The sequence below is a fragment of the Antechinus flavipes genome, chromosome 3 (assembly GCF_016432865.1).
Source record: "Antechinus flavipes isolate AdamAnt ecotype Samford, QLD, Australia chromosome 3, AdamAnt_v2, whole genome shotgun sequence".
Lineage (NCBI taxonomy): Eukaryota > Metazoa > Chordata > Mammalia > Dasyuromorphia > Dasyuridae > Antechinus > Antechinus flavipes.
Window position 1 is genome coordinate 154,341,663 of NC_067400.1, and position 13,418 is coordinate 154,355,080.

Sequence of the window (13,418 nt, forward strand, 5' to 3'; positions counted from 1 at the left end):
AGTGATACATAATGGAACAGGTTTCTGGTCAGCAGAAGAAAAGCATCACTGGACTCTGACCAGTACAGTTTTAGGGAGATATTGCCTGAATCAATCTGGTACAGGGCCACAGATGGGAGAAAGTGAATGTACATGGACATTTACTCGCAGGCCAGAGAAGGGAGCTGTCCTAGACTGCAGTAGGTATGTGAATAGATGGGACCAAACCAGTATAACTTGGTATGACGGATCAGTGGTTCGCTGTATCCAACGTTCTAATAGTAGTGAGGGATGTGCAAGGAAAATGCCTATTTAATCCCTGACCCAGAGGGACCCCAGATATGGACATGTGTAACCTTGAATAGCACAACAGCGGCTTCAACTTACACTTCGATGGAACGGAAGTGGAAAAATAGAGAAAGCACTGTTAGGAAAATGTTAATAATTTCTGGAGCCTTCAGGATCTAACTGGGAAAATGGTTGCACCTGCCAATGGGTAGTTGAAAGTCATCTTTGGAGATGTAATTCTAATACGGGAGAACCTTAGATTCATGGGATGTCAGGTACTTTCTACCTTCAAGTGGACCTGTTATATATGTTATATTTTGGTATAAAAATAATCCTGCCCTGAAGGGGCATTATTGGATCTGTGGTGAGGGGGATTATACCCATTTACCCAAAAACTGAACTGAGGTTTGTTATATAGGTATAATTAGACCTAAATTTTTCTTTCTCCCATCAAGCGTTGGCAGCAAGTGGGGATATGGCTACACGAAAATTTATAAAGGGAAACACGAAGTTCCGACCGCTCCCTAACCTACATTGATATTTCTTTGATCCAGACAAATGATGCCAATGGGTGGGAGATGCTTGGCCTCCAGAGAGAATTATAAAAGAGTACGGACCAGCAACATGGGCCCAGGATGGTAGTTGGGGGCACCGAACGCTGATATATGTGTTGAATCGGTTGATTAGGCTACAGGCAGTCCTAGAGGTAATAACCAACCAAACCGCTCAAGCCTTAGACTTACTGGCTGATCAGGCAACTCAGCCAAGGGAAGCAGTGTTACAACATCGGCTAGTCCTAGACTATTTGCTAGCAGAGGAAGGAGAGGTCTGTGGGAAACTGAATTTGTCCACCTGCTGTATGCAGATTGATGATAATGGGCAAATTGTTAAGGAAATCACGAAGAACATCCCTAAGGTTGCACATGTACCGTGGAGGTTTGGAAATCTCCCTTTACAAATGGCTGGTGGTCATGGTTCGGTGGAAGCTGGTAGAAACAACTGATAGGATCTGGGTTAATAGCTATAAGTGGAATCAACCTGTTACCACTATGTTTACCCTGTATGATTACATTGGTAACAAAAATAGTTCGGAGATCACCGTCAAAAATCTTACAGAGGATGCCATTAAAATGATGATTTTACAAAAGGAGGGATGGGAGGTGGTAGCAGGGGATGATCCTGATGAAACAATTTACAAGCAATGTGTAGAAATGTTAATCGAATTTGACCACAAAGTTAGTTCTTCATGAGGAAATATATATACATATATATTTATGAATAACAGGGGGGATTGTGTGGAAAGGTGAAGAATTTACAGATTAAGCACTTATTGATCAGAGACTGTTAACTAAAGTAGATCAGACCTATAGGCCCCAGTCACATGATTTTAGATGAGACCTGGACTGCATTCCATTGTCCAAAGAAGGCATTAAGTGGCTGAAGCTGTATATACCTTTTTCACTGCATTCCACTGACCAAATAGGGAGATAAAAGTAATGTAACCTGTAACCTGTAAAGGGTGGGATTTTGGGGCTTCTTTGTCTGAAATGTATAAAAGTTGTAAGCATCTTCAAGTGAATGACTCCTCCTGTGGGTATCTTTGCTATCCTTTCGGGCCCACAGGCCAGGACGGTCTGCTTCTCGAGATTCTAATAAATTCTTTCTGTACATCCTTTGGAGTGACTCCTGAGTAGTCAGTTTGGGTAGGTGCAATTGCCCCAAACAAAAGTTATACCAGAAGGAATCAGATTTGTAAGCAGTTGTTCAGTATGGAAATAACTTAATTCTTAAGTTCCTAGTTTCAATTTGAAACTGATTTTATTTATTACCCTTGCATGGAGGATTACACTTTTCCTTGTTCCTTGAGGCAACTTTTGGCTCATTCCTAGCTGATTCTCTCCAAACTCCCTTCTTTCCAGAAGGCCCTCAAAGTTGATTTGTATATCCCAGGCACAGATCTCCATTTACATCAATTTAGATGACAAAGTTGTATAGTTGATTTTATACTCTCCTTCAAGCATTGTCCATTCCAGTTGAACTACTCCCAGGACACAGCACTGCATTTCTCACTCGCATGCCTTTTACAGGTGGTTCCTCAAGACTGAAATTCTTTCAAAGCACAGGTCAGATGCCATATTCTATTCAAGGTTTTCCTCAACTCCCCTGGGTTATAAATATTCTTTCCTCTTGAGCTTTCTTTTTTAAAATTTTGCATATAATTTACATTTACTTGTTTATAAGTTGTACCTCCACCTTCCCCCAGGAGATCGTAAATTCCTTAAGAATTAAGACAGTTTGATTTTGATCATTGTGGCCAAAATGCCTAGCACAATGTTTTGAACACCATAGGCACTTAATAAAATAAAAAAACCAACACTTTATGTAACCACTTTACTGACTGAAGAATTACAGAGATGGTATGAACTAGAAGGTCAATAGCATATAATATGGTAATTTAAAAAGATGCACAGACTAATTGAAGAAAAGTTAATCAGCAACCAGTATGTATGATTAAATGGTTTCCATTCTTTCTAAATATTGGAAAACTCCAATAATATCACTCATTTGGGGAGGAAATTACTCCCTGTGGATTTTAGAAGTATCAATGTCTACAATGCATAAAGCAACATATTAGTCAGAAGGATAGAGTGGAATTATAAATTATAAAATGAAATACTATTCATGTTTATGACTATATAGTCCTCAACCCTAGTTAAGACATTAATGAAAAAAAATCTTAATCTTTATCTAAGAAATGCTATACATTTCCCCAGGAAACTAACTTGAATTTTTATGTGGATGTCAACAATTAAGGATAATCCATAATGTTCTACTGAACAAATAGAAATATTGCACGACTTAATTTCTTCCTAAAGAAAATAAATATTTAGAACAAAGGAAGAAGCTAAACTTTCTAATTCTTGGCTCAATTATTCTTTCCCTGTTTACATACATATACACACACGCATTTCCTTTAATGTTTATGGTATATAAAGTATACTAATCAGAGAGTAGATCAAACACAAAAACTTTGTTCATTTTTGTCATTAAATAAAAAAAGCATTCTACAAATAGAGAAATATTTGTGGTATTTGTGTAAATTTCTCAAATCAGTTTTGTCAATTCTCCATCAAGATGAATGTTGTTCACTGATGCTTAACTATTTTTCACATGTCCATTGTAAATTTTGGTTTGGTAGAAATTAAGTTAGCTGAAGATATATATTTTTTTAAAATTGGAAAATGTCTTTATCCTAGAGTTGAATTTTTAGAACTTATAAGTTGGCTGGAAAAAAATGCATTTCCAATAAAAAACATCACGCATATTGTTGGAGCTGCAATAGTTTTTTGGTACGTTCATGTTTTTATTTTGTTTTCATATAAAAAAATCAAATTTAACACCATTTACTAAAACTTTTTTACATGGTTAAAAAAAACCATAAGACATTAATGATCTGTATCATGCGAGACAAAAGAGAGAGAAAAGAATGATCAAACACTATTTGTTTGCAATTGTTCTAGTTTTCTTTTTAGTAGATTGTAATTTTCCTTGGTCCCTGGTGCCAGAGGGTCAAGCTTCAGAGAAATTTCATAGTATTTCTTGGCTAAGTCAAAGTTTCCCCAACGGTGGTAAAGCACAGCTGAAACAGCAAGAGCAGTTTTTATTGGAAGTCTTTCTGCATAATTTGCAAAACTTTCAATCATTTCTTGAAGGAAAAAAACATTAAAATACATCACAGCATTGATACAGGGCAAACTTTTATTAAGGTTAGTGCTGATTTTTTCTAGATTGTGCTAAAATTTTAATCTTTTAGGTTTAGGCATGTGGTTATTTTTTCATATAAATAAAATATGTAATACAAGAAATAAGGTATAGTGAATTTATTTTTCAGTCAAGGGCCCAAACATCTCCCCTATCCTAAACCTGAAGATAGAAGATCATCTAGAAGATCTAGAAGATTCCCATATCACCTGGGAAGGATGAGGCCTCAGGACCCACATTAAAAGAAAGAACAAAACAATTAATTCTAATGCCTCATTGTAACATGCTTAATTAGGCATTCAAAAGTAAAGCCAAAAGTGCCAATTCTGAGAGCTCCTACTATGCTGGAAAGGATTTGAAGTGGGAAAGATTTCTATCTTTGATTCCCAAACCCCCCCTAGTTAACGCAATTACCCTCTGACTCACAAATCTTGGTCCCTTTGAATTCCAATAGAAGATCTGGACCTGTCCCAGCTCCACCCAAATCTGAGCCAACTTTCGGGCTACACCCAAAAGCCCCTTGAGCTAAATCTCCCATTATAAAAGGGAGCTGCTGGGACCCCCTCTTTGCAGAGATTCCAAACATTCTAGCCATGTGAGGACCCTCTGTCCACTGGACCCTCTGTTTGGTGCCCTCCTTATCTCTACCTTCACCTATCTCCTTACTTGCAAACCCAATAATAAACCAGCTTTTGGGCCAAAAAATGCTTTTATTGGGGACTCACGCCACTACTAGACCTCATTTACCACTGTATCCTTGCGCCAAATCCAAGGGAGTTGCAGGGGAGCTCTCCTTGTACCCCAAACCTGCCACTAGACCTCAACTAAACCCTAATTTCATTTAGGTACCCCAAATCTAGACCTCAATAGATTCAAATACAGTTTCTTTGATATACTTGTTTGTCTGAGGACCAGTGTAACTACAGAGAATCATCATGAAAACCTTAATATCTAACTGGTGATGAATTTATCTATTGGTCATGGCAACCATGGCTAGGTTTAAAAATCTGAAACACGGTTGCAAGAATGACATGAAGGAAACCTAATGAAGGGAATCCTGAAGTATGCATTTTTGCCTTTCTGTTTTTAGAGGGCAGCACAGACAAGTAAGTCTAAAACAATTCTCTGAACACTGCTTTAAATAATGAAACTACTTCATTAGAAACTACACTATGGTAAGATTCATAATGGAAAAAAAAAAGTATCTTACCCAAATTACCATAGTAACTTGCAGCATTTGGATTGGCCTTAATTGCCTTCAGGAATAAAGCTTCAGATTCCTAAGTAAATAATTGAGATGTCAAAATGAAAAATACTTGTACAGATTATTTAAAAGCATGTGAACTATAATGGGAATTGTATTTCTTGTCTTCTCAATGAGTAGGGAGCAGTGGATGGAGAGAGAGAGAATTTGGAACTGAAAAAAAAATCAACAGCAACAACAAAAAAGCATATTGGCCTCCGTGGCCCATGGTTTGCAAAGTTCTTTATTTTTATTTTTTTTAAAGCTTTTTATTTTCAAAATATATGCATAGTTTGCAACATTCACCCTTGCAAAACCTTGTGTTCCAAATTTTTTTCTCTCTTACCCCACTTTCTCCCTCAGACTGCAAGTAATCCAATATATGCCAAACATATGCAATTCTTTTATACATATTTCCACAATTATCATGCTGCACAAGAAAAAATCAGATCAAAAAGGGAAAAAATGAGAAAGAAAACAAAAAGCAAGCAAACAACAACAAAAAATGTTAAAATACTATGTTGTGATCCACACTCAGTCCCCACAGTGCTCTCTCTGGATACAGATGATTCTCCATCACAAGACCATTGGAACTGTCCTGAATCATCTCACTGATGGCCAGGTCCATCAGAATTGATCACAGTATAGTCTTGTTGTTGCTGTGTACCATGATCTCCTGGTTCTGCTCATTTCACTTAGTATCAATTCATATTACTCCAGGCCTCTCTAAAATCATCCTCCTGATCATTTTTTTACAGAACAATAGTGTTCCATAACATTCATATACCATAACTTATTCAGCTATTCCCCAACTGATGGGCATCCACTCAGTTTTCAGTTTCTTGTCACTATAAAAAGGGCTGCCACAAACATTTTTGCACATGTGAGTCCCTTTCCCTCTTTTAAGATCTCTTTAGGATATAATCCCAGTAAACACTGCTGGATCAATTGGTATGCACAATTTGATAGCCCTTTGGGAAGAGTTTGAGATTTCTTTCCAGAATGACTGGATCCATTCACAATTCCACCAACAATGTATTAGTGTTCCAGTTTTCCCACATCCCCTCCAACATTCAGCATTAAATGCTGTCATCTTAGCCAATCTGAGAGGTGTGTAGTGGTATCTCAGAGTTGTCTTAATTCACATTTTATCAACAGTAATTTAGAGAATTTTTTTTCATATAAAATGGTTTTAATTTCTTCTTCTGAAAATTCTGTTTATATCTACAAAGTTATTCTTTAGCCTGTGATCCTTATATTCTAACCAACTGTCTACTACCAAAACAAATAAACAAAAAAATCCTATGATAACAATATACCAATGACCAAAATAACACCTTAAGAAAATTAATGTGGTTGTGATGGTGTTGGCTGAAGCATAAATGGCAGGATTCCCACTGAGGTGATAAGGAAGGGAATTATTGAGGCCAAAGTAGGAAAGGGAGATGGTGCCAAATACTATGCTAAGACACTGAGAATATAATGAATGTTAAAGAAAAACAAAAACAAAAAACTCCAGGTTCTGTTCTCAAGGAGCTCACTTACATTGAAATAACATGCAAGCAATAATGCACAATTAAGACAGTCAGGATAATCTCAGAAGGGAAGCATAAATATTAAGGAGGCTAGAGAAAAGCTTTCTGAAAGGCTGTAGAAGGTTGGATATTTACTTAGGACCTGAAGGAAGCCAGGAGGCAGAGATGAAAAGGGAGAGAATTCTAGACATGGGGGACTGTCAGTGAAAATGTGATTGGGAATTGAAATATCTTGTTTCAGGAAAAACAAAGAAGCTGGTGTCACTAAATATTAAGGGAATATGGTATAAGAACATTGGAAAGGTAGGACAAATCTAGTTTATGAAGGACTTTTAAAACCCAAACTGGAAATTTAATCTTTGATCCTGGAAAATAACAGTGAGGTGATACAATAAGACCTCTACTTTAAGAAGATCATTTTGGCCTCTGAGTAGAGCATGGACTGGAGTGGCCAGAGACTGGAGGCAGTAAAACTGACCAACCAACTGGCTGCTGCAATAGTCTAAGAATGAGGGGATGCACCGGGGGTGGGGTAGGTAGCAGTGTCAGGGGAGAGTAGGAGCCATAGAAGAGAGATAATGTGAAGGAAGAATTGATTGGCCTTTGAAAGTGGATATGGGAAGCAAGAGTGAGTTGAGAATAATACCTAGAGTTTAAACCTTAGTGACTGGGTAGGGTGGGATGGCAGTAACCTAAAAAGTAATAGGGAAGTAAGGATGAGGGAAAGATTTGGAGGGAAAGAAGAGTCCAGTTTTAGATATGTTGAGTTTGAAGTGTCTATGGGATAACCAGTTCAAGATATCCCATATGTATTTGGAAATATGATACTGGAGGTCAAGAAAGGTTTGGGTAAATGGCCTTCCTTAACACCAGGTAATCTGGTATTTCTTGATGGAGACAAATTAAATGGCTATGTTTTCATGGGCATTGCTTTAACTCCTATGTTAATTTCCATATTTTAGAACAAGGGTTTTAAACTTTTTTTTTTTGGTCATATTCTTATTTGGCAGAATAGGGAAACCCTGCAGCTAGATGGTATTGTGGATGGAACCTTGGGCTTGGAATGAAGCAGGTCTGAGTTCAAGTCTAGCTACAAATACTTATTATCTGTGTGGCAATGGGTGAATCATTTAATTTTTGTTTGCCTCAGTTTTCTTCCCAGTAAAATGAGATAACAGCACCTATCTCCCAGGATTATTATATGGATAAAAAAGATATTTGTAAAGCATTTAGTACAGTGTTAATTATATAGGAGAGGCTATATATTAGATGTTATTTTATTGTTGTTATTGTTAATATTCTCAGAATGTTTTTAAATGCATATGATAAAATACATGGGATTACTGGAATTACAAAGGAAACCAAATATTTTGCAATATAGTTATTGAAATATTTTCTTAAAAAGTTTTTGCTGATCCCACGATAAGAACCCTTCTTTTAGAAGATGACCACATACTAGTAGGAGATTGTGTCACTGACTTTTGGGAGGATGTTTTATTCCACTCAATCTTATTACAGCATCTTAGTAAAAACTCCTTTCTAAAGTTAGTTAAGCATATCTAACTATCAATTGATAGACCAATTGACAAAAGGAAAGTACAACAGTAAGGACTTTGTAATGGAATATTATTTTTCTATTAAAAAATGATGAACAAGAAGATTTTAGAAAGACCTGGAAAGATTTACATAAAGTAATGCTGATTAAAACAAGCAGAATTAGGAATACAATGTACTCTCTAACAGCAAGATTGTGTGATGATCGACTATGAAAGCCTTGGTCCTTCTCTGCAGTTCAGTGAGCCAAGGCAATCCCAATAAATTTTGAATGAAAAATGCCATCTATATCCAGAGAGAAAACTATGGAGACTGAATATAAATCAATATATGCTTTGTTCACTCTTTTTTCTGTTTTTTTTTTTTTTTCCTCTCTCATGGTTTTTCGCTTTTGTTCTGATTTTTCTCTCTCAACATGATTCATAAAGAAATGTTTTTAAAAAATGAATGTACATGTATAACCAGAAAACAAACAATCCCCCCCCCCCAAAAAAAAAAAAACCCAAAAACAAACATTAAGGGCTTTGGAAATACTTTGAATCAAAATAAAATTGGCCCCACAGAACCCTGCAGGAAGAATTAGCTCTCATAGTTTGGAGACCCAACTTGTAAGTGCTCCAGAGCATGGGCATTTTGTACTTGTATTTTTTTTTTTTTTTGAGAGAAATGTGTAAACCAATAAAATCCTAACCAACTTTGTATAACTGCCAAAGTAGTATGTTGTAGTCTTATTATCTTCCCTTTACAAAAACCAGACAAGTCACTTAATTTCTCAATCTCAGTTTCCACATCTGAAAAATGAAAATATCTGTAGTGTTGACTTGACAAGGTTGTTGTGAAATGCCAGATTGTTTCTATCACATTTTGTAAACCTAAAGTGCATTATATACACATCAGTTATTCTAATAATAATAAAATTAGTGTCACCTACAATGGATGTTATGAGTTCTGAGAAGGATGCAAGGCTGGAGTGGTGTGCTCACTTGATTTCTGATATTAACAGTTATTTAGCATCAGAGTTACTTAATGGCGAGAGGGTCCTTCCTTCCCAGAATTCCCATTTTCCTGCCATTCTATGACACAAACAAAAGTCTATTTCATAATCCAGCACTATATCATCCATATATGGAATACAATAAAGCAAGAAAAGGGAAGTAGATGATCAAATAGCATTAGATGTACTTGTTAATACATTTATTAACTTTTTTTTGTTGTTTAGTCCTCTTGATTGTGCCCAACTCTTAGTGACCTCATTTGGGGTTTTCTTGGCAAAGAATTTGGAGTGATTTTTACCATTTCCTTTTTCAGCTCATTTTACACAGAAAGAAACTGAAGCAAACAGGGTTAAATGACTTATCTATGGTCACACAGCTAGCTGAGACCAGATTTGAACTCACGAAGATGAGTCTTCCTGACTCCAGGCCTGGCACTCTACCCATTGCATTGTGTTCCTGAGGAAATTGCATGACAAATTTCTATTATAATAAATATGTTCACAAAATTCTGAATTCCTAACTTGTAACTATTTAATAAATGCTACACTACTCATATAGTATCATGGTTCAAGGAGGTACACATAAATATTATATCCATTGCCCCAATGAAACGCACATTAAAATTCTTTGTAATAGATTTTTTTCTTCTATATTATTTTTTCTCAATGTTCTGTACATTTATACTATAAGATATTTGGGGAAATGGGAAACCTGGCTGTCTGTCCTTGCCTTACAAGGCATTTTCAAGTTCATCTAAAAAAAATGCAATATGAAGTGGAAATCAAAAGAAATAATGTAAAGCAAAAAGCTCCCATTTATAGGCTGTGAGATGACTAAAAAAAGCAATGACTGTATAGGCAATACAGTGATAAAGATTTACTAGATGGGGTTTCTGGAATTAAAACTGCCATGCCCTAACATAGACAGCTAGATATATGAACCTAAACAAAAGACAAAAAAAATTCACTTTTCTCCTTATACAAGGATGTTTTGACCAAAAAATCTTGTTTTCTAAGCAAAATTTAGAAAGATTATTTTTTTTAAAGCACAGGGAAGCAATAATGACACTATCAGTCATAAGTATGAGCAATGGGACTAAATTTATGATTGTGGTAGAAATTTTACAATGAACATTGTTGGTGGAGTTGTGAACTGATCCAAGCTTTCTGGAGGGCAATTTGGAACTATACCCAAAGGGCTACTAGGTATATATCCCAAGGAAATCAAAGAAAGGGGAAAAGGACCATATTTGCAAAAAATGTGGTAGCCCTTTTTGAAGTAGCAAGGAACTGAAAACTGAGTGGATGCCCATCAGTTGAAAAATGGCTGAATAAATTATTACATATGAATGTTATGTGATATTATTGTTCTATAAGAAACAATCACAGGGTGATGTCAGAAAGATCTGTAGAGACTTACATGAACTCATACTAAGTGAAGTGAGTAGAACCAAGGGAACATTGTATATAGTCACAAGAAATTTATGTGATGATCAACTGTGATGGATGTGGCCCTTAAAAAAAAAAAAAGTGATTCAGGCCAATTCCAAAGATTTGTGATGGAGAGAGCCATTTGCATCCAGAGAGAGAACTAAGGTAACTAAATATGGAGCATGACATAGTATTTTTACTTTGTTGTTTTTGTTTTTCTGTTTTCCCTTTTTTTTCTTATTCTTTTGAGCAGCATGATAAATTTGGAAATATGATTAGAAAAAATGTACATGTTTAATCTATACTGGATTATTTGCTCTCTAGGGAAGGGGAAGGAAGGGAGAAAAATCTGGAACATAAAGGTTTTGCAAGGGTGAATGTTGAAAACTATCTTTTGTATGGTTTTTGAAAAATAAAAAGCTATTTTAAAAAATAATTTCTTGAGAAAAAAATTAAATTTATATTGAATGAAATATTTTATTACTCTAGAATAGGGTAGAACCAGTTAATCAGTCAACATTTTCCAAATACCATATGCTAAGTTCATAATGCCTGAAAAACAAAAGGAATCAAATTTGAAATATTATGAAAGAGTATTTTTTATTCATTATATTAGTTATCAAAGAAGATGATAATTTTGAAACAGAAGAATACTTTTTCCATGAAAATGTAAGGTAGGCATGTTTTTCTTGAAAATACTGAGAATTGTAGTCTACCCTCTGGTAGCATGATTGATTCGGAGCTCTGGTTCTAGAGCAGAGGTTCTTAACTAAGATACATTGAACAATATTTTGATACTGTAACAATGTAATTTGTTTCTTCATAATTCTACACATTTTCTTTTGTAGATTTAGAATCATGGAGAAGGGGTCTACCGGTTTCACCAAATAGTCATAGGGGTCCAAGACACAAATGTGGTTAAACATCTTTTTCTGGAGTTATAGCATCTGGATTCAAATTCTGCCTCTGAATCTTGTTTATATGTATGATATCAGGTGGATTATTTAATTTATCTGGCAATGTTTCCTTATTTATAAAAGTAGAGGGTTGGACTATTTCTGAAGTCCCTTTCATCTTTGCACTGTTAATCCTGTGATCACGATACAAACTCATTTTGTAGTATATTTTGGGTTCATATTTAGTGCCAGTATCAGTGCTAAAGTATGTTTTATGTGTATAAGTATGTAGGTATGTGTGAGTGTATACATGTGTGTGTTTCTAAATCTAAATGGTCACAGCTACTCTATCATGTGTCACAGATGAGGAGAACAAAAACCAATCATATGTAGGCTGTTGGAATCCTTACAAAGTATTAAGTCATTAGAATTGATAGAGACAATAATTATCTAATTTAGCATGGTTCAGTATGATTGATTTGATCCTGTAAGGAGATGTTATGGGCCAGAACTTGAAACAAGGTACTAAGTGGAATTGAGGAGATGATGTTTAAATCTAGTTTAGCATTGATTTAATCCTACAACAAATAATGGTTTCCCAGTGATATGATTGGTGTATACTCAGTGTATAGCAAATAAGCAAGAAGCTCTCAGGGCCAAAGAGCATTCTGGGAGACTGAGAGCTAGGAGTGAGTGGAGGCGTCAGTTGAGAAGATTCAGAGAGAGCTGGAGGCAGAAGCTGGCAGACAAGCTGCAAGAGCTCTTGGAACCAAGGAGTGGGATAGTCCTCTAAGAAAGCTACCCGGGCCCAAGGAAAGAGATAAGACTTGGAAGGAGAAAATAAATGTTTGGATTTTAACAGCTGGCTGCATTTGGGGTAATATTGATCTGAACTGGAACTAAGGCTGCCTCCAGAAAACCTCCCCAAGAAACCTGCTCTCAAAGAGAACCATTGTATTATAAAAAAGAAAAAGAACACCACATTTTGGCGCCCTGAACGTGGGGCTGATAGGACCCTGCTCTCCGATCCTGATCTCAGTGGAAAAGCCTGTGATCCTGAATCCAGTGGAAAAGTCTCCTCAAGCCAAAAATTAGGGTGAGTACAACAAAGAAATTTTGTTAAAAGAGTAGAATTTCAGCTAAGATGGGACAGATGTTTAGCTTTCTGTTTCTGTTCAAGGAAAATGTTTAGAGAACATTGTCAAGGCTATGAAAAGCCAAGGTTTGATTATAATTTTGAAGCAGATCACTGAACTTTTAGAAACTGTAAAGCACATATGTCCTTGGTTCTCTACGGAAAAAGAATTGGATCCAAATGAGTGGAAATTAGTAGGAGAGCTACTAGGTGAATACTATAATTCTAATCTAAACTCAATGGAGTGGAAGTTAGTAGGAGAGGATCTTTGTCAATTCTGCAATAAAAATGAACCTGACTCAATTTCCAAAGACACACTTAATACATGTAATTTAATACAACTGGCTTTAGGAAATTATCTAAGTGTTAGAATAAGGAAAAAGAAGAAAGAGCAGGAGAGGGAAGTGCCAATTAAATTAGGTGAAAAGGAGGAAGAATCAGATAAGAATGGAGTTAAGTACAATTTTGAGTGTGATACTTCCACATCTCATGACCCTCCCTCCTCAATTAACCCTTCATAGGTGGAGGGAGAAGGAGGAGGGGGAGAGGCAGAAACACAATCAGCTTCTCCTGTGAAGCAGAATATGATAAGATTAGAAAA

At 36.0% G+C, this 13,418-nt stretch overlaps 1 protein-coding gene across 1 annotated transcript in view; it reads right to left on the minus strand.

Moving 5' to 3' along the window:
• Positions 1-3,592: 3,592 nt before the first annotated feature.
• Positions 3,593-13,418, minus strand: part of TMTC4 (transmembrane O-mannosyltransferase targeting cadherins 4) — an 89,899-nt gene continuing 80,073 nt past the window's right edge. Inside the window, exons 17-18 of the mRNA XM_051984073.1 lie at positions 5,240-5,309; positions 3,593-3,907 (exon numbers count right to left, since the gene is read on the minus strand). Coding sequence (XP_051840033.1) covers positions 3,759-3,907; positions 5,240-5,309 — 219 coding nt within the window. The 3' untranslated portion in view covers positions 3,593-3,758. The remainder of the gene's footprint in view (positions 3,908-5,239; positions 5,310-13,418) is intronic.